This window comes from Tachypleus tridentatus, chromosome 1 (genome assembly GCF_004210375.1).
Source record: "Tachypleus tridentatus isolate NWPU-2018 chromosome 1, ASM421037v1, whole genome shotgun sequence".
NCBI classification, from domain to species: Eukaryota; Metazoa; Arthropoda; class Merostomata; order Xiphosura; family Limulidae; genus Tachypleus; species Tachypleus tridentatus.
The window spans coordinates 145,423,507-145,443,095 of NC_134825.1; the positions used below are offsets into that span (position 1 = coordinate 145,423,507).

The 19,589-nt window shown below is 29.8% G+C and overlaps 1 protein-coding gene across 14 annotated transcripts in view; it reads left to right on the top strand.

Moving 5' to 3' along the window:
• Nucleotides 1–19,589, top strand: part of ATP8A (ATPase phospholipid transporting 8A1) — a 241,640-nt gene that overhangs the window by 12,374 nt on the left and 209,677 nt on the right. For 12 of the 14 annotated variants that reach the window (XR_013014406.1, XM_076456687.1, XM_076456665.1 and 9 more), the window contains 3 exons: nucleotides 5,607–5,708; nucleotides 11,172–11,283; nucleotides 14,301–14,400. Coding sequence is in view for 13 of the 14 variants with exons in the window: in XM_076456687.1 (XP_076312802.1) it covers nucleotides 5,663–5,708; nucleotides 11,172–11,283; nucleotides 14,301–14,400 (258 nt within the window). In the remaining variant the exon portion in view is untranslated. Of the gene's footprint in view, nucleotides 1–1,658; nucleotides 1,794–5,606; nucleotides 5,709–11,171; nucleotides 11,284–14,300; nucleotides 14,401–19,589 lie in introns of all 14 variants that reach the window. The other 2 variants (XM_076456679.1, XM_076456729.1) reach the window with 1 other exon arrangement.

Below are 19,589 nucleotides of genomic sequence, written 5' to 3' on the forward strand. Positions count from 1 at the left end.
ACATACATTCTTTATGTTCAGAATTTCTCACATATGGTTTTCTTGGTCTCTTGAAGGTGGAAAATTCCCAAGATTATTTCTTTTTTCTTGAATCTCAGAAGGAAGGAATAAGTGAAAATGTTGTTTGAAAGACTACATATATATTTTTATACCAACATACAGTTTAGTTTGTAAACATGATAAGTCAGTGAAATTCTGCAATATTCATAGAGCAGTTTGTGATTTTTTGTTGTTTCAAAATGCATATGTAAATCCTAAAAAAGTTTTGTTTTACATCCTCCATATACAAACTTTGCTAAGGCTTAACAGTGCTAGGTATGACAAGCAAGTACAAACTTATTTACAATCATAAGCAGTAGAAATCATTGTTATTGATATATGAGTGTCTTTTCTGTTTGATTTTATAAAGTTTTTATAAGCTAGAAGTATGTTGTTTCTTTGGTAAAAATCGAGAAATAGGGCTGGGAATTTTGGTAGCAGTAATAATAAAAGAAACCTTCAAAAAAGAATCATTTGAAAGTAAGATCTGAAAACAGCTGGATAAATTTGTAACTTAACTATATATTGTAGGTGTTGTTGACAACATAAGTTAATCATTTCAAAGTAACTTACCTATTTACTGTTCTGTGTTTTAAGTAAAATAATTAAAATTTAAATTTAAGAACTTATTTGTAAATAATGATATTTATATATATGTAATGTATTATAACCAAAATATGAACAAAGACAAGTCACTTTATAAGGACCAGTTTTATATTATTGAATATGGTAACATGAGTGCACATGTGCTACATCATTGTAACTTTTGTAATATTAGTTAGACACAGCTGAAAGGTCAGTGAAATGAAAATAACATATATATATATATATATATAAGTATAGTATTGAGATTTAAGCTATTTAGACCAAAGATTTGTGGTTTTGGTCATAATTCGTAAGTCATTCTACAGTGAAAAAGAGTAATTTATATCTATTTCCTAATTTTTTGTGCTGATTACTAGATCAATTAAATTGACCAAACCCATACAGAGATGCAATAGTGAAAATAACTTATAAATTATACATTTTTTCCTAAGATGTTTGTTAATTATTTTAAGATTATTAGGAGGTTATAAAGAGTTTGCCTGTAAAATATTATAGAGTTCATTTAGACTTACGACTCAGTTTTAGGGTCTTTGCAATTTTTGATTTCCATCAATGATGTGGTTGAAGGAATGTTCAATAAATTATTTATATTTATTGATGATTTTAGGGTATCAGAGCCTTGGGTGTTATTTGCTGTGAGAGAGATATTGCTGCTTTACAAAAAGTTTTAAACTATTTGGTGTGTTTGGCAATTAAATGGTAAATGGCTTTTAATTATAATAAATGCAGTAAAGTGCATTGAGCTTATCATAATTTGAATTATAAGGATAATTTTGATGGGAACAACTTAACAGTGTTATGAAGAAAAAGGATCATGATATTCTGATTAATCAGTCTCTTAAAGCCACCCAAGCACTGTGCTGTTGACAGCTGTAGAGAAAATAGGATTTTTAGATTTTATTTACAGAAGTACTGAAAACAGGTGTAAAGAGGTTCCAATTTCATTGTACAAGGCACTGGTTAGGTCTTATTTGGAGTATTGTGTTCATTATTGGCATACTTATTTTTAAAAGGGTACTGAATTGTTGGAAGGGTTCAGAAGAGGACTACTATAATGATACTCGAGATGGAATGGTTATCACAAGAGGTCAAGATCTGTGAAATTGGTTTCTCTTAAGAAAAGAAGAGTTAGAATGGATCCATTTGAGGTGGTTAATATTGTTAAGAGAATATATTGTATATGCATTTACTTAATAGTGAGAATGATAGGACTAGGGGACACAAATTTTGGCAGGGTAGGGATTATCATCAGCTACAAAGTTTTATTTTTTGAAGAGGTTGTTGGTCTTGAAATGTGGTGGATGCAGTCATTTTAAGGTCTTTTAAAATTTGTAGTGCATACTGGAGGGACTTACACACCTTTTATTAACTCTGAAGAAGCCACAAAGGTGAAAAGTTGGTCTAAATAAATTCTTTTATATTTAATTGGAGCATACAGGTTGTTTTTTCTTAACTTTTATCAGTCACTTTAAAGGAAGGTTTGAAAATGTGTGGTTGATAAAGGCTTGGTTGGAATTTCATTTAGTTTAATTTAATGGATGGAATAGCCTAGATGGAGCAGCAGACCCTTTGTTGTTCTCATTTTATGTTCAGAAGTTAGCAGATTACAAAAGATAATTTTAGTTGTGAAAGATAAACTTGAATAGTTGATTGTCAGTTTCAGTTTCTTCTCAACATGTGTATATTTTCATGCATTTCATCATCTCTCTAGAGATACAGTATTGTATGTGAAAAATTAAAATTTTGATAGTGTAATATAATAAAGGTAAATTAACCTTTTTTTTTTTTAAGATTCCTAAATGGTTACTATTTCTGTGTACTATTACACTTTTTATAAACTGGTAGTTCTGAGAGTTTCTCATAAACTAAAAATATTTGAGAACAACTATATCTCAAAGTGGTGTGGTAAAAATGTCTGGGAAAAAAAAACTGCTTACTGATCATTTGATGATATACACTGCTGGCCAAAATTGTAGGGCCAATGAACATAAAGAAAAAATATGCATTTTGCATTGTTAGACTCAACCACTTACTTGAGTAGAGTTTTGAAAGATGAAAATAAGGAAAGGGAAAATAAAAATAAACTTTTTCAGCATTTAACAGGGAAAATGTGAACACTATGAAATTAGCCTAAATACTAGCTGATCAAAAGTTTAAGACCATACTGAAATGAAGTGTTAATCGGTAAACACGTAACGAAATTTAGTCATTTGTGTTCGAGCATTAGCATTGTCAACATCTCCCACTGACATCTCCTGTGTTACATTGGGTAAAAAACATGGCAAAGGCTAAAAAGTTGACAGAGTTTGAACTTGGCAGAATTGTCTAGCTGCAAAATCAAGGTCTCTCTCAACGTGCCATTACTGGTTAGATTGGGCATAGTAAAACTGCTGTTTCAAATTTCTTAAAAGACCCTGAGGGATATGGAATGAGAATTTCAAGTGGTCAGCCCAAGAAAATTTCACTGGCATTGAGCAGGAGGATTAGACAGGTTGTCCAGCAAGACACCAGCTAATCGTCGAACCAGATTAAGGCCCTTACGGATGTAGCTCAAGAACAATAAGATGGCATCTACGAGAAAAGGCTTTAAAAACCGTAAATGCCTTCAAAGGCCACGCTTCCTTCCACACCATGAAACAGCTCAGTTAAACTTTGCTGAGAAGTACCAAACATGGGACGTAGAAAAGTGGAAGAAGGTTTTTTTTCCTCTGGTGATAAAAAATTTAACCTGGATGGTCCAGATAGCTTCCAACATTACTGGCATGATAAGGATATTCCACTGGAGACATTTTCTACACAACACAGTGGATGAAGTTCCATCACGATTTGGGGTGCTTTTTCCTTCCATGGAACAATGGAGCTTCAGGTTATATAGGGGTGTCAAACAGCAGCTGGCTACATTGGCATGTTGGAGAGAGCATTCTTATTGACTTAAGGCCCTTGCTTGTGTGGAAATGACTGGATCTTTCAGCAGGACAATGCTGTAATCCACAATGCCCACAGAACAAAGAAATTTTTCATGGCAAATAACGTGATTCTTTTGGACCATCCAGCGTGTTTGCCCGACTTGACCCCATTAAAAATGTTTGGGGGTGGATGGCAAGGGAAGACTACAGAAATGTATGTCAGTTTCAAACAGTGCATGATCTTCGTGAAACCATCTTCACCACTTGGAATAACATTCCAGCCAGCCTTCTACAAACGCTTTTTTCGACCATGCCAAAGCAAATGTTTGCAGTTATTCACAATGACGGCCATGCAACCCACTACTGAGACCTCTTGTTGGGCATTTCCTACTCTGTTTAGGACGTCTTTTTGGTATGGCCTTAAACTTTTGACCAGCTAGTATTTAGGCTAATTTCATAGTGTTCACATTTTCCCTATTAAATGCTAAAAATGTTTTTTATTTTTATTTTCCCTTTTCTTATTTTCATCTTTCGAAGCTCTACTCAAATAAGTGGTTGAATCTAACAATGCAAAATGCATATTTTTTCTTTATGTTAATTGGCCTTAAGATTTTGGCCAGCAGTGTATTTCATTACCTAACTTGAGGCAAGTACTTAATTGAATCCCATTTTAATTCTAGGAATGTAGATTCTTAAAGCTAATGATATGTGCAGTTATCATTTATACCCAAGATTGGTTATTTTTTAGCCTCAACTTTGTCACTAGGTTAGTAAATTATTGATTGATTATCAGTTGAGTATGACAACCAAATGAAAAATATAACCTTTGTAATTTATTCAGTTTGGAAGTGCTTCCAACAACAAAAATGAAATTATACACTGGGGAAACATCACACAATAGAAATTCTCTTCAACTTTCACTTTTATTAATTATGCATGCAGTGTAGAGTGTACTGCCAACTTTGTCACTATTCACGTTAGGGCCTAAATTTGACTAAGAAGTGTACTCTGTCAATGCAGAATTGAGATTAAAGGAATCTGAGTTATATTATTATGGTGGCCAGTGTTGAATCCTTATAGCAGTTAACTCTAAACTAAATAAGAAGATGCCCTCTGTTCAACTGCTTCCCATGTTATTTTGAGTATACTCTTGTAAATAACCATTATACCATGTGAAATCAAATTACTTGTTCTTTGTTTTTCATTCAAGTAAACCTGATGTGAGACTGAAATTCAGTTTTACAGCAATTTCATATTTCAACACTAGATGGCAGCATCATTTTTTAATAGTGTGTAGCATGTCAGCAGAAGGTGGAGCTGTATCATTTCATAGGCTGCATTTTCACATTGCTAAAATGTGCAATGTGTAGTTAAAAATGAGATGCGAGCAAAAAAAGAATCTGAAGGGAAAGTAGGTATTTTTATCATGATTGTTACATACCATTCTTTGTCACATCTTGCTTTTAAAGCTACCATACTCCAGCAAACATCTAGTTGAATGTGTTACAGACTTTATATCTTTTTCTGACATGTTGCCTTTTACTTTTTTTTTTATATTTAAGGTTTTTCATGCAAATAAATCTGTACATACTTTTTTTACACTTATATTTCATGAGATATCTTAGGCTCATAACAAAAGTGTTATTATATGTTTTTTTCAAAGAAAAAAATTGATAAGTAATCAAAACATGTTGTGCTTTACTTTGCCTATCTAAATGCCTTAAAAAACTCAAAAAATGACATTTTTGGGAACATGAGGTCATTTGAAGGAAGGGGTTAGGATATGTTTTAATAATACTAATAAAAACATTAATTACATTGTTCAGTTATTAGTGAAATTACTACCAGTAAATTAATGGTAATTAACCATTGGTTGGTTATGCCTGGTCAATTATCAAGCATGATTTTAAAAGTAATTCCCATCACTGGTTAAAGCATGAGAGGCAAACTACTATTGTAGTGACAGGCTTTTATTGATTGTAAAACATGTATCCTGTAATACAGAGTAATAATTTATTCAAGAATGTTTTTGTGGTTTGTTGTTCTCTTGATTAGAAAAACAAAGAATCTTTGAAAGCTCAAGTTAACAACCAGGTTACTTTCTTTGAGAAATGGGCCCAATGGTTTTTCCACCTGGAGAATTAGAAAGATTAGATGGTGAGTACAGACTATAATATTAAGTTAACTTCTTATAGCTTTTTAAAAGTATTAGTAACAAATATGATGTTTGTTAAGTATATAATATCAAGCATTGGAAAACGGTAAGAAATTTCATACACTAACTGAATAGACGTTTAGATTTAAAATGTCACTTTTTTACTTTAATAGATTTTTGGGATAATATTTAAATTGGTAATATTATGTAGATGTGGTAAGGTAATTTTGCCCATTTTAATATATATATATATATTACACACACACACACACACACACACAATACCTTTTTATGTTATATGTGTTGTGTAATTTTCATTGTATGGTAAGACTGAGCTAAATGCAATTGTAAAGGTGAGAAAACAGGCATATGGCTAGTGAGAAAAAAGTGAATATTTTTGCTGCATATGTAGTGAAATAAAGTCAGTAGTGAATCAAATATTAATACTTTTTTCAGTTTATTTTATGTTTAGGTAAAAACAAACAATTGATGTTTCAAATATTATTCTGACTTTGGATATTGAAGTTAATTGGTCTACTTGTGTAGAGTTCTATTTCATATTGCCTCAATCCCACAAATAAACTTTAGGTTTGACCATATGCATCATAAAAAAAAAGTGCATTCTGAAATTTAAGGTTAATAAGCAATGTTCAATAATGTACTGAAAATACAGCTATTCATGATGATTCATTATATTAACACTAAAACTCGTATTTCTTTTTTGCTTGTCTGTTCATATTAAGTGCCATCAGTGCATGAATAGATTCATCAGTGTGTGATAGCTGCAATTAATTTATGGGAGTTTGGGGAAAGCTTGATATATATTTGATTTATAAAGGCTGAATGTGAGTGTTTTAGTGCTTACATTAGAGGATAAAGTGACCTAGATGGGTCCCTTTTTGTTTCTTGATATTATGTTATATTAAAGTTGGGAAGAGATGTTATGTTTTCAATGGAGCTCACTTTTGTTCTTAATACAGTTAGACTTCCATTCCTCTTATACATTTATTCCAGGTATAGTGATGCTGAATTCCTTTCTTCAGGAGACATTTTAAAATCTCTTTGTGTAGTTCATTGGGATTCAGATAAGGGCTTTGGACTGTTCAAGGCAAATCTCATATTATTTTCTTAAACTATTCCTAAAATAATAATGGTTCTTCTTCTGTAATATCATCAGTGCTGGCACGGGCATTGAAGTGTTCTTATAATACTACAAAGTGATATATATCAACACAATGGTCCATTTGGTCCTTCAAGGTTGACCATGCATATCCACACTCTGAAAATGAAAAAACAAACAAACCATGTTGTTTTTCCAGATGGTATTTTTTATTCTTTTTTTTAATTTTTGTTAGGTATTTGGTTCCATTACTGATAATAGTAACTCACTGTGTAAGCCATTCTTTTGAATAAATAGACCTGTGCTTCTTTTTCATCCATTATCTCTTCATTTATTCTGGGTATGTTTATAGCACAGGCAAAAATATTAGAAGTGTGTTTCCTTCATGCATTTAATAATATTGTGCACAAAAGGCTTATTTTGTCAGTTGTTGAAGAATTCTTCAATACAAAATCCTAAATTCTGCAAGCTATTTTGTTATTGGTTGAAGATGCGTATTATTTTAAGAGTTATTTTGTTTCTTGTTTAAAGTCGTTGAATAAAATTTTATTTGTGTAAACTTGAAATAATAAGTTTGCTTATAGATTCATGTTCAGTTATTTTTTGTTATTATTTATTTTCAGATTTTATATGTACAAGTGACTAATAATTAGGCTGTCATATATGTGGTTCTTTCTGGCAAAATACTATTGTCTTTAGCTTCTAATAAGATATAGTTATGACAAATACAAAAAGATTAAAATTGTTCTGGAATTAAAGGATGCAATAATATTAAAATAAAAACAGGGATGGGAACATTATTTAAGCATTGGAAAAGAAACATTATAAATGGTTCTGACTCTGAGGTTTTATGGCTTTAACACCAGTAGAAACCAATCCTGTATCTTCTGTAAGTTGTATTATTATTTATAAATATGTCTGTACTTTTTATTTCATGTGTTTTGAGTTATATCTGGTAACTTACTCAAAGTGGTAACAGTTGTGAATGTAACTCATGTTCAAAGATTATTTACTATCAGAATCTACTGTTCCATGTTCCATTTAATTCAAGAAATCCAAACATAATAAAGATACAACATTAAACTCTCAAAGAAATAAAGTAAAAATTTCACTAAGTTGGATGTCTGATAACTATAACTATTTAAAACTTTATTTCAAACTCATGAAAATAATGACAAAATTCAGTCCAGCCTTATATTTTAAGACTAATTAACTTTGAGAGAAAGAAACAATCTACAGATTATGGTAGAACAGTGGTTTCAAACTTTTAAACTTGAACACTGTTAATTTCAAAACTTGTTACTTCAAAGATTTTTGAAAACTGTTGATTTCACTCGACTGTTCAATATGACTTTATTGCAAAATGTAACGGATATTGATACTAATCCAGGGCATTCGTTCTACTTTTCTTAGAGCTTTAGATTGATTATTTGATCAACTGAATTTGTATTAGACTATACATTTTCTTCATCATCTAGTTCCATTGTAAGTTCATTTAACTCTTTTATAACAGGTAGGTTAAGATGCACAAGTCACAATCATTTAGAGTTACATTCAAAATTTAGTTAAACCACATTACTATCATTGTATATGAATAAACTTGCCATCAAAATGTAGCTAATTAATGAAATTTTAATATTATGTAAGTTGTAAATTTTTAATTTTATAAGAAAATATAAAAAAAAATCCTCAATCTTCCCTAATTTGAGAATTGTGACACTTGCTATTTTAGGTCTTTCCTCTTTTTTAATTTACTTGCCACCTCTCAAAGAAATATGGAATTTGATATAAATTACTTATTAAAAACAGACCTACTTACCATGACTACCTATCACATCCTCTCTTTCACAGATTGTCAGAAATTCTCTCTGACATTTTGTAGTATATATTGTTTAAACCAATAGAAAGCCAGAATTTTAATCTGTCAAGTGACATACATTGTTATCATGCTTTCTGTCTGTTTTGTTATTCTGCTTCAAATTTATTCTCACAGAATCACATCAATGAGCTTAGCTGAATTTTTAAAGCCTCTTATGACATGCTTAGAAAGCCAGAAAAATTATGGTAGTTATAGGTTAGTGTTTGCTTTTTACATATTGGTATTCTGTGTTTTTAGTTGCAGTAGTTAATTAAATAAAAATAATTATTTATTGTGGTAGCACTATTAATATAAAAAAGATAGGGTTAAATTTTAGACAGTTGACAGCAAAAAAGTAGGCAACCCAGGTATGTAATTTACTTCTTGTTTTTTGTGTGTATTTATTTGCTATTATAAAAGCAACTCAAATGTAAAATTAGAAACTTGTGAGGTTAAGTAAGGGTAGATTAGGTATATAATAATGAATTTTGTAAGAGTAACTTGTGAGTAGCATTATGTAATTAAGTAGGATAATATGAGCTACACTTTTGCCAGTTGATTTATAAATTTTATATTGGAAATATTAATTTAGACATGGTTCAAAAGGCAATAAAACAGTAAATTTTAAGCATAAACAAATGTGTATTGTTACGAGTTTGAGATAAACAAATGGAGTTGTTGGTTATAATTTGTCATTCTAGAAACAAAAAAAGGATAATTTAGATTTATTTTAATTTTTTTGTAATTACAAAGCTGGTCAGTTTGACCAAACCTGCATATGGAGTTAGAGTAGAAAAAGTAACAGATAAAGTATAAAGTTTTACTGAAAAATAACATTTTATAATTGTTTAGGTTTCAGAGATTACATAAATTTGAAATTTTTCAGATGAATTGAAGTACTTTTAATCTTAACTTGAAAATCACTTTGCATTTGGACTGGTAAACAAAACTACTTGATGTATTCACAGACAAATTTTTATTAATGTTTAAGTGGAAAATCTAATTTTTTGTTAATGTTTACTGAAAACATGTTAAATTTTGTAAAGATATTCTATTACAAGTTTTTGTATGGAAACTGTAATGAGTACAGAATGGTTACAAACATAATTGATTTGACTGAATACCCCTATGGAAAGAATTAATGGAGAACTGAACCAAGAAAGTACCTATTTTCTGGCATCAAAGATGCTATTTTTTCCCCAAAAAGTTATCACAAAAAATGAGAAGAGGGCAAGAGGATTTATATACTGTAAGTCACTAAACAATCCATGAAACATCTTGGTAAGTTTGTTGGAAGTGCTCTGAACTAATTCTTATGTTTATCTTTCTTTTTCCTTTTTTCTAAATTTAGCTGATCAAAATGGGGGTGCAGCTTTGATGCCAGGAAATACAGTATTTCTAGAATGTTAACAGAATTTTTTTATCTGGTGGAAGCATTACCTTTTGGCCTCTTTTTCCCTGACAGTATTAGTTAGCTGTCATTGTTATAATCAACTGGGCAAGAAATTCCAGTTCTAACCCATTTAACCAGGATTCTTTATATAGTGTTGAAATGTCTCCTTGTTGGCAGAGGTGTTATCTGTTAAAGAGAACAGAAGTGGAGAAATTTAAACAAAGTAGTGTTAGCAACTTTCTGGACCATGTTGCCATTAGAGTGTGGTAACAATTTTTTAAAGATTTTAACATCCCTATAGAAGACAGAAAACATTACTTGTCTGCATATTACATGTTTATCTCAATTTCTCTCAAATGTGAAAAATAAACACTGTACCTTTGATTAAAACATCATAATGGTTGATGATACTTTAATACATACATATTTATTTATTTATAAATTAATGAACAAAATGTGTTTTGAAATCAGTATTGAGGCTAGGTATTTTGAATTCCTTCATTGTTTTTTTTTTTTAATTTAATGTATAACCTGTTATGGTTTATGAGGGTTGCATCATAGTTATACATGTTTTAGAATATCTCACTTTTTGTTGTCCTGTATTAATATATTGAACCTTTTACTACTGAACTGTATACAAGTAATCACATAACAAGAAACTATTGGTAAAATTTAACCATGATATACATATGTAACATATTTTTATTTATTTTTTTACATAATCTAAGGATACAGTTGTATTGAATTTTAATTTTAAAATTAGGATTGTAACATTGAAGGAAGATATTTTATTGAATATTCTGAATGTAAAGTTTGACTTAAACTGCACTTTTCAAACTTGCATGTTTCTAATGGTATTGTATCAATATTATTAATAATAATAATTATTATTACTTAAAATTCAGTTTTTAGATTGTGCATGTAAATACATGTAGATATTTTGTTTGAAGCCACACAATATATTTTTAAAAGGCTTGTTTACTGTGACTCAAATGTCCTTTTGAATAATTAGTTCATTGTTATTGTTCTTTGTTTGTTTTAATTTCAAACTTCCAGTTTTATCTTATCAAGATAATAGGAAATTCTTATTGCAGATGATGAAGATGATCACACTTCTGGAATTACAGAACAACCTGATGTTATGAACCATCGAATAATATATATTAATAGTCCACAAAAACAAAAATTTTGTTCCAACAGAATAAGGTGAGATAATGTTGATGCCTTTCTAATTTTTAATATAGTAAGTTTAACAGTTGGAAAGGAGAAGTGTGTTTTAATTAACCATTGATAAGTGGAATGATTTTTTTATATTTTTGGTGGAAGATTTATTGATAGCAGTGTTTATTTTAAATAAAGAATTACTTCATTTGTCGAACTGGCAATGATGGAGGAACATTGTCTTATGGAAACAAAATCATTTTAATGTGTACATATATCATATGATTCAGAATACTTAGAAATAGAAGATTGGTTTACCTTTTTTTTATGTGAGGTTTAGTGGAATTCAACTACTCTCCTCTTAGCCAACTTTACATGATCTGCTCGACTATTATAAACCAAAAATTATCTTCACCTTAAGAAAGCATATTATGTAAATTTATGGTTTAAATGTAGCTTTTAAAACTGGCAGATTTAAATTTGGAATAGAAAAAGCTTTTCTTTGTCTAGTTACATTTGTACTATCAGAAAACGTGATTATAGTTCTGACTGACCATGAAAAATTGACTTGCAGAATATTTATCAATTTAATTATAGTTCTATCCCACCTTTTACATGACTTATTTCACTTCTGTTAGTTTTCCACCTTAATTCTTATTGTTGACAGTTGTACTATTAACTTTACTACAGTGAATTTGAAAGTTTATGTTAATTATGATGCAAGATATCAGAATTCTGTGACTTCTTTGGAGGCTTTACTCATGTAGTGTGCCTCTAGCTTGCATGATAGTCTTGTGGCTGCATGGTAAACCCTTCTTGATTCAGGCTGTTAATGCCAAATTGTTCTGTTTTTGTGTCTGGTGAGTTTAACAGTTATGTGGACAATGAAGTTATAGAATATCCAACATTTTTTTTTATGAGTTTGAGCAAGACAGTTATTACCTCAGTGATCATGCAAGTTGTTTTGAAAGTGTAGAGAATAGCATTTGTATGGTATCCTCATTACAAAGAAATTTACTGGTCTAATTTCCCTTTTCTCTCATGTATATTTTATTATAAAATTAAATTAATTTCTCTTGCACTTAAGAGTGCTAGTGCCATCTTAGATGTTTCAATGCAAAAGCCTTTGTTTTTTCTTCTACTGATATTCAGTTTGTTGTGGATCCATTTAGAAGCCAAAATAGTATCAGTAATATTTATATTTCTTGTATATGTGGCTGTTTAGTTGTACTTAATTTCACGTCTGTATTATTCATAATTTTGGATCTAGGTTGTTACCTTTCTGCTTAAAACCTAAATATTGGATACTTAGTGGCTCCTATGCAGGGTTTCAACACAGTTTTAAAAGTCTTAGATTGGTTTTGTATTTCCATGGTCTTAATGTCTTAAATATGTTATGAAGTTCTTAAAAGTCTTAAATCAATCACAGTGAAAAAGGAAATGAAATGAAATAGATATCTATGTATATGTAGAACAGTAACAGAAACTTGTCATGTTTGTAGATGTGGTGCATTCCCATCGATCTCTGAACAATTGGAAGGTATGTGGTTTTGGTTTCCATCATAACTACATTGTGAAATTTGTATTTTGTTGGGAAAGCAGAGCTTGTGTATGTCCTCTGGACTCAAGTGCAGTAAGTCATATGGAATGTGGGAAAGTATAGAACTATAAATAAGTTGTATTATGTTAAGGACATTCAAAACTAGTGTGTTGACAACATGTGAACAAGCCACCAAGGAAAATCTTTCTGTATTTAAAAGTTAAGTACCCATTTGAACATAATTGTTTTGGTTTTGTATTTTTATGTATTTTACTGACAAGTTTAATGGCATGCATAAAAGGTGTCATGAATGTAAGATCACAGACAGCTCTTATAGTTTGGTTAACAATCATGACACACAAAACTATAATTTTTGCTCATCCTCTTCTGCTGTCACAATCCAGTAATTGTCAGCTTCTATAGCAAAAGTATATCCTTACAAAACATGGTGGGATCAGTATGTGTGTTTATGTGAGAGAATAATACTGATCATTTGTAAATACATAAAAAGAGTTATAACTTAGAGGACATATTTTTGTGTTTGTGATTGAAAGTGGATATTTTTAAACCATAGTGTACTGAATTTCAAGAATTAAGAACATTGTAGATTATATGGTAATAAAGTTGAATGTAGCTGCTTATCCTTGTGTAAGTGTTTTGTTTTTAATATAATTTGATCTAAAAAATTAGACATTATTAAAAAAATAAAGCAGTGTTTATAACTTTTTTTTTTCTTAGTTAAGTAAATTGCAGTGCTAATTGTGGATTAACACAATAATGTGCCTTTAGGTAGTTTTGTTAGTGAGAATGTTTAGAATGGTTGTTTAATTAGCAAATCTTAGTGACTTTGCAGGAATTTTAAAAAAGTGTCTTAATGGTAGTGCAGCACTCACTTGGGGTTTGAAAGCTGGGGAATGAATTAACTTCTTGTTTGAAGAGAACTTTTGTTTTGGGGGGGAAGGAGAGATTTATGTGATAATTTTTTAAACTTGAGCCTTCAACAGAATGTTTAGATGGGATGTGAAGAATGAGCAATGTTATATTCTGCATTGTGAAATACATTGTGCTTATTGTCTTGCAAAACATGTTATTTTGTTTTGTATAAAGTTACTTGGTACACAAAATAACTTATAGTAACAGTGGTTATGTTTACTTTTTGAACATGTTACATGTTCTAGATCATGTAGAAATCTGTTATTTAAATGTGAAGGTTACCAGCCTTCTACAGAGGCATGTGATGCAACATAATTACTTAATTATATCACATTACTTGTCATATAATTATGAAATATTTTTAGAGGTAATTGCCTGAAATACTTCACAAATGATTATATTCTTAAAGTGTAAGAATTATCAAGTAAAATAAGACTATTACTTGTTTCTTTGGTTTTAAATTAAAATTAGGTGAAAGAAAACAACACTTTAGGTTTCTGTTCGTAAAGATGCTGAAATATTAAATTTTATTACATTAATGATCATTGGCTAATGAATTATTGCGTGTCTTATTTTTCTTCTATTTTAGCACTGCAAAATACAATTTCATCTCCTTCCTGCCAAAATTTCTTTTTGAACAATTTCGACGATATTCTAATGTCTTCTTCTTGTTCATTGCTCTATTACAGGTAGGTTCATGTGATATTTTATATACTTGCCATGAGTTGGTAGTTAGGGTACTTGGCTTGAAACATGTGGGTTATGAGCTCAAATTCCATCGGTGAACATGCTTGCTCTTTAGTCTTGGGGGCATGATAATGTGTGACCAGTTCTACTTTTCACTGGTAGATAGTAGTAACCCAAGAGTTGGTAGTGGGTAGTGTTGACTAGCTGTTTTTTCTCTAATTTATCATTTCTAATTTAGAGATAGCTCATGCAGATAGCCTTTGCATAAAGTTTGACAAAAACATTTTTTTCTGTGAAAGGTACCTGTGATGTGTTCAATTTCAAATAAATCTACATTTTGCTACATGGCCACTGTAGTTGCACACTGTAACATGATATTCTACCAAGGATATTGGATTTGAATTTTCCCTGAAGTGGATATCTCTAAATAAAAACTACAAGCTCCCCTTTTTTTTGCAAATAATATTTACTATTCATGTGTATATATGGTTAATATGTTGATATATTTATTTTATAAATTGTTAAAGTGCTAACATTTTTTAATACAAATTAACTAAGCTAACAAGATCATGAAATATTGAGTTATTGTTCAGTGATATTTGTAAAAGGTCAATTAGTACAAGCCCTCAGCTGCACTTAAATCATTACAGCTACCATATTAATATTGGAATGTATTACAAGTCATCTAAATGCAGTGACATACAGTAGGTAAACAGATTGACCACATTTTTAAAATAAAAAGTATGTACATGCATAAATCATTTAGCTATATTAAAATTCTATAGTGGTAATGTTATTTTGAAAATGACGAAGATGTGTAAATATATGTTTGTAATAAATTCACAAAAGTGTTCAGTATGCAACAGCTTTAACCTTGTAATATGAATACTTAATTCATTTGTACTTGAGTCTGTTACATTGTATGCAACAAGTGCACTTTTAAATAAACAGCATACTATTTTTTCTTTGTTTTCCTCATTTAGATGGCATTTTGGCATAAGAACTCTTGATATATCATGACATTGTTCTTATTATTATATTGTAGTTCTTATTAAACAAATTTCATCCCATATTGTAACTGTTTTGGTTGATTTAATTTTCTTATTTTGTTTTACTTTATGAATTTCATTTAATTAGTGACATCACTTGTTTTTTTTCTTTTTTTTAGATTTCTTAGCTCTAAGAGTGGTGTATCAATATGAAACTTTCTCTTCAACCATATTTATTATCAACAACTATTAAAAAATAAAAAGATTTGTAAAAAATCATGTTAAAATAAACTGAAGTTTAAAACATTTAGATGTTTGTTTAGTTTGAAATATCATTTTGTCACAGTGTAACTGCTATTATGTGATGAAATTCAACAAATCTTTTGAATCAACTGAAACATGCCATAACTTGCAACAGAATTATATTGAGTAAAAAAAAAATTAAGCATTATGATTTGCCAGTACTAAAAAGATAAAAATGAAGTTCCAATCTGATTAAAATTATCAAGAGCTTTTGATGTATAAGCCTTCAGTTGTATTTATTTTTAAGAGACATAAAATAGCCAAGCTTAGATAATGTTGTTTTTATAAGTTGTTATAACTTTGTCATGAAATTCACAAACTACTACTGTAGTAAATGTTATTTACTAAAGAACACTCTTTCCTTTTTTTTTTTTAGGTATTGGCACAGTATAAAAATTTACACCTTGTTCCAAGTGTTTACTTTCATAGTCACAAACAAAATTGATAGTTGTTGAGGTATTCTTTAAGACCATTCAACCAGGTTTGTTTCTGTCTTGGAAAGAATCCTGCTAGTACAGCAGTATGTCTACGGGTTTACAATGCTAAAATAGCTCAGTAGATAGCTTGATGTGGCTTTGCTATAAGAAAACACACCGTATTGGAAAATGTAGAAGTTGCAGAGAAGCATTTTTGTTTTTTGCATCTTTCTTCTTGCTTTTCATTTAGTCATCAGTTTATTTTCATGTATAGTTTACATTCATTTTTAAAAATAAGTACAATTATATATTTATTTATTTTAGCTTCATCACCAACAATTTGGTAGTCCTATAGTTAGATGATCATTAGTTGTTCTATCCTGTCTATTTCCTTTCTACAGTTAATAAGGGTTTGTTTTGTTCACTTTCTCACTGAGTTTTTTTTTCCACTTGTAAAAAATTACAATAAGTGTCCTTTCACATTATAGAACTGAAAATCTCTTGTTATTGCAAAAGTCAAGTAACTGTGTGTGTGTGTGTGAAAGGTTAAAAACAAACATAAAATGTTGAATTCTTGCACACTAAAATTAGCTTTATTAAAAAGTGTACAGTCCATGAAAAATACTTTACTTGTTTCAGTGGCATTCTGTGTTCTTGATAATGGTGGCATATATTGTTTCAAAAATATATATTATTTTTAAGGACATATCTTTAATGTGGCATTTAATTAATATAATTGTGCATGTGGTTAACCCTTGGAATACACTGCCAGAAGGGTTTCTGACAATTGCACAGACATGCAATATTCTTGGTCAGCCCCCTAGTGCCTGCATTAAAAATCAGTTCATGTTATTTTTGTAGAGAATATGTTTGGAACAAAAATCATTTAGCCTATAGCTGCTTGTAAGATTTCAGTGTTCAATAAAAGGTACAACAAGTTGGTGATAACATGAGAGGGGGAACCCAAAGTTGCTTTTAAAGTTGTTACTTTGCAAAACAAAATGATAGTGTTCATATTGTGAAAAAATTTAAATATCACATATGTAATACAAATTACATAAAATAGTGTGTTTCATGATATTTAATTTTGAATGTGTTTTTATGGTTTAAAATGCTTTTCCATAATGGTCTCAGATGAACTTGCATAGTTGATTTATATTATGACAATGATTGTGATGTCCTCTAGATATTGTAAGTTTTAATATTTATGTTTCTGCAGACAGACATACTGTTATTCTAATGTTTCTTCTTGTTTCACACATTTTTGAGCTAACTACCGTTACTCAGTTTTTCAGCAAATTGATTTGAAACTGGGGAGAATTATATCTTGGTCCAGTATGCCCAGACACCATTTTATTTAAGTTCTTTTCAGCATTTTATAGGATCAAAGATAAAACAACCCAAAACTGTATATTTTAGGTTTCTGTTCAGTTGTATTTACAGCAATCAAAATGAAAATTGACACAAATATAAATTTTCATGCTTTCAACAAATTGACTTCATTTTGAGTCCTTTTTTTTGGGGGGGGTCAGAACTAATAAAAGTATAATATTTGGGTTTTGGGTTAATTATTCAGCCTTATTTTGACTAATTTACAGGGAATTTGGTGGAAAAATACTTTTCTATAGGCAATGCACATCAATCCACCTCCCAAAAAAACTATTGCAGTTACCCATTTTTAATAATTATAGGGGGTCAAGATACAAAAAAAAAAAAAAAACAAATTAGGGGTTTTTGACAGTTATTTCACTCCAGTTCAACCAATTTACATGGGATCTGCTACAAATATAAGTTTTACCAGTCTGAAGCAGAGCCATAGACAATATTGGGATTTTTATCTTTTACTCAGATTTTCAGTGAGGAAAGTACAACTTGGATTTTTGTGAACCATTCATGTTTATGTCAACCAGCTTGAATGGGATTTGGTTATGTTCTTGCAGGCCCAAATTGGTGATATGTACAGTTTTGTATTTTTATGTGTTTTTCAAGTTTTTTCAGGTGTCAGATTTGGCTATGTTGTGTTTGTGTGGTTGAGACATGTTGCATTAGCTTGTGAATGTTGGCCTCTTTAATGAAATCTTGTATATTGATTTTTAAGCTCATTAGTCTTTGAAGTTTTATAAGAGTAGATGTAATGAATGTAGCCTTTAAAATAAACTTGTGTTGTTTTCTATTTATAATTAAACATTGATATTATTGTATGAAAGTGAGATAACACCATAAAATAAGGAACTGAATCATGTACAGAAAAATAGATGGTCAATACTTACAACATAAAATTTATCAAAGAAAAAAAATGTCTATTTAGAATAGTTACATAATAATAATAAAAAGATGCTTTAATTCATTGTACTATTTTAGGAAGAAAAACTTTCCATAAATTAAAAAAATTCCTGCTTTGATTAACTTGAAGAGTTTGTTTATAATCACTAAAGGATATGCATCTTTGGTCATGATGTTGTTAACACTTCTACAAAAATATACTTTTCTATCTTTCTTTTGAATTAAAAGTATGAGTGCAGCACAATAACATTATTCAAGTAATATCAATCATCATGTTTTTTCTGGCACTGAATAGAATTTTGTATCTCAGAACAGCTGGTATGGGTATTAACACTTTTACTGATAAGGAGAGAACAACGTTTTGACCTTTCTAGGTCATCTTCAGGTTAAGAAAGAAGGACATGAATAGAATCTTGTGCTGTAGGCATACTTCTCATTATTACCATGCTTTACTGTATTAATACAACTATTTAGATTACCATCTATAAATATAGCTGTATATTTTTCTAATAAGCTCATTGATTATTTGCTTGCTAGTTACATCTTTTAATATTGTATCGTGTTCATTTTAACTACACTTACACTTCATTTATCGTTATATATTGAAGCCTATTTTTCTGTTTTGTTCAATTTTCAAAGTATTATATATTTTGGTACAGTTACTGGAGTGTCATTTATGGTTTAAATGTATAGATAAAGTGCCTTACTCAGACACTACTTACACATGCAAATATATCTATATATACTTAAATCATCAACTTTAAATTACTCAAAATGTAATAGTTTTGTTCAAAATACCTGATTTAACTTCAGTGATAATGTGATTTCTTTTAGGCAAATGCACAACTTTTAATAGTTTTATAAACTGATCTGTTAGAGTGCACTTCAGCCTGTCTTAGATATAAAGTCATCTGAGGGCTCTGTATGTGGTTGTCCACTATTATTTACATGTTTTTCATTTTATTTTAACATGCTGCTTTATTTCAGTTATTACCTCTGCAGTTATTTTTTCTCATAACTAAACAAGTATTTTTATATTATGGTTAACCTTATTTTTCTTACTGTATTTAAAGTAAGATATCACTACTAAGAGATCTAACAGGTTTTTTTTTGTCTAATCTTTAATTTTACTCATTTAAACACTTAGTTGTAGTTTTATTTGCTTAAGAGAACACTGATTTCTACACGAGCACATCTTAG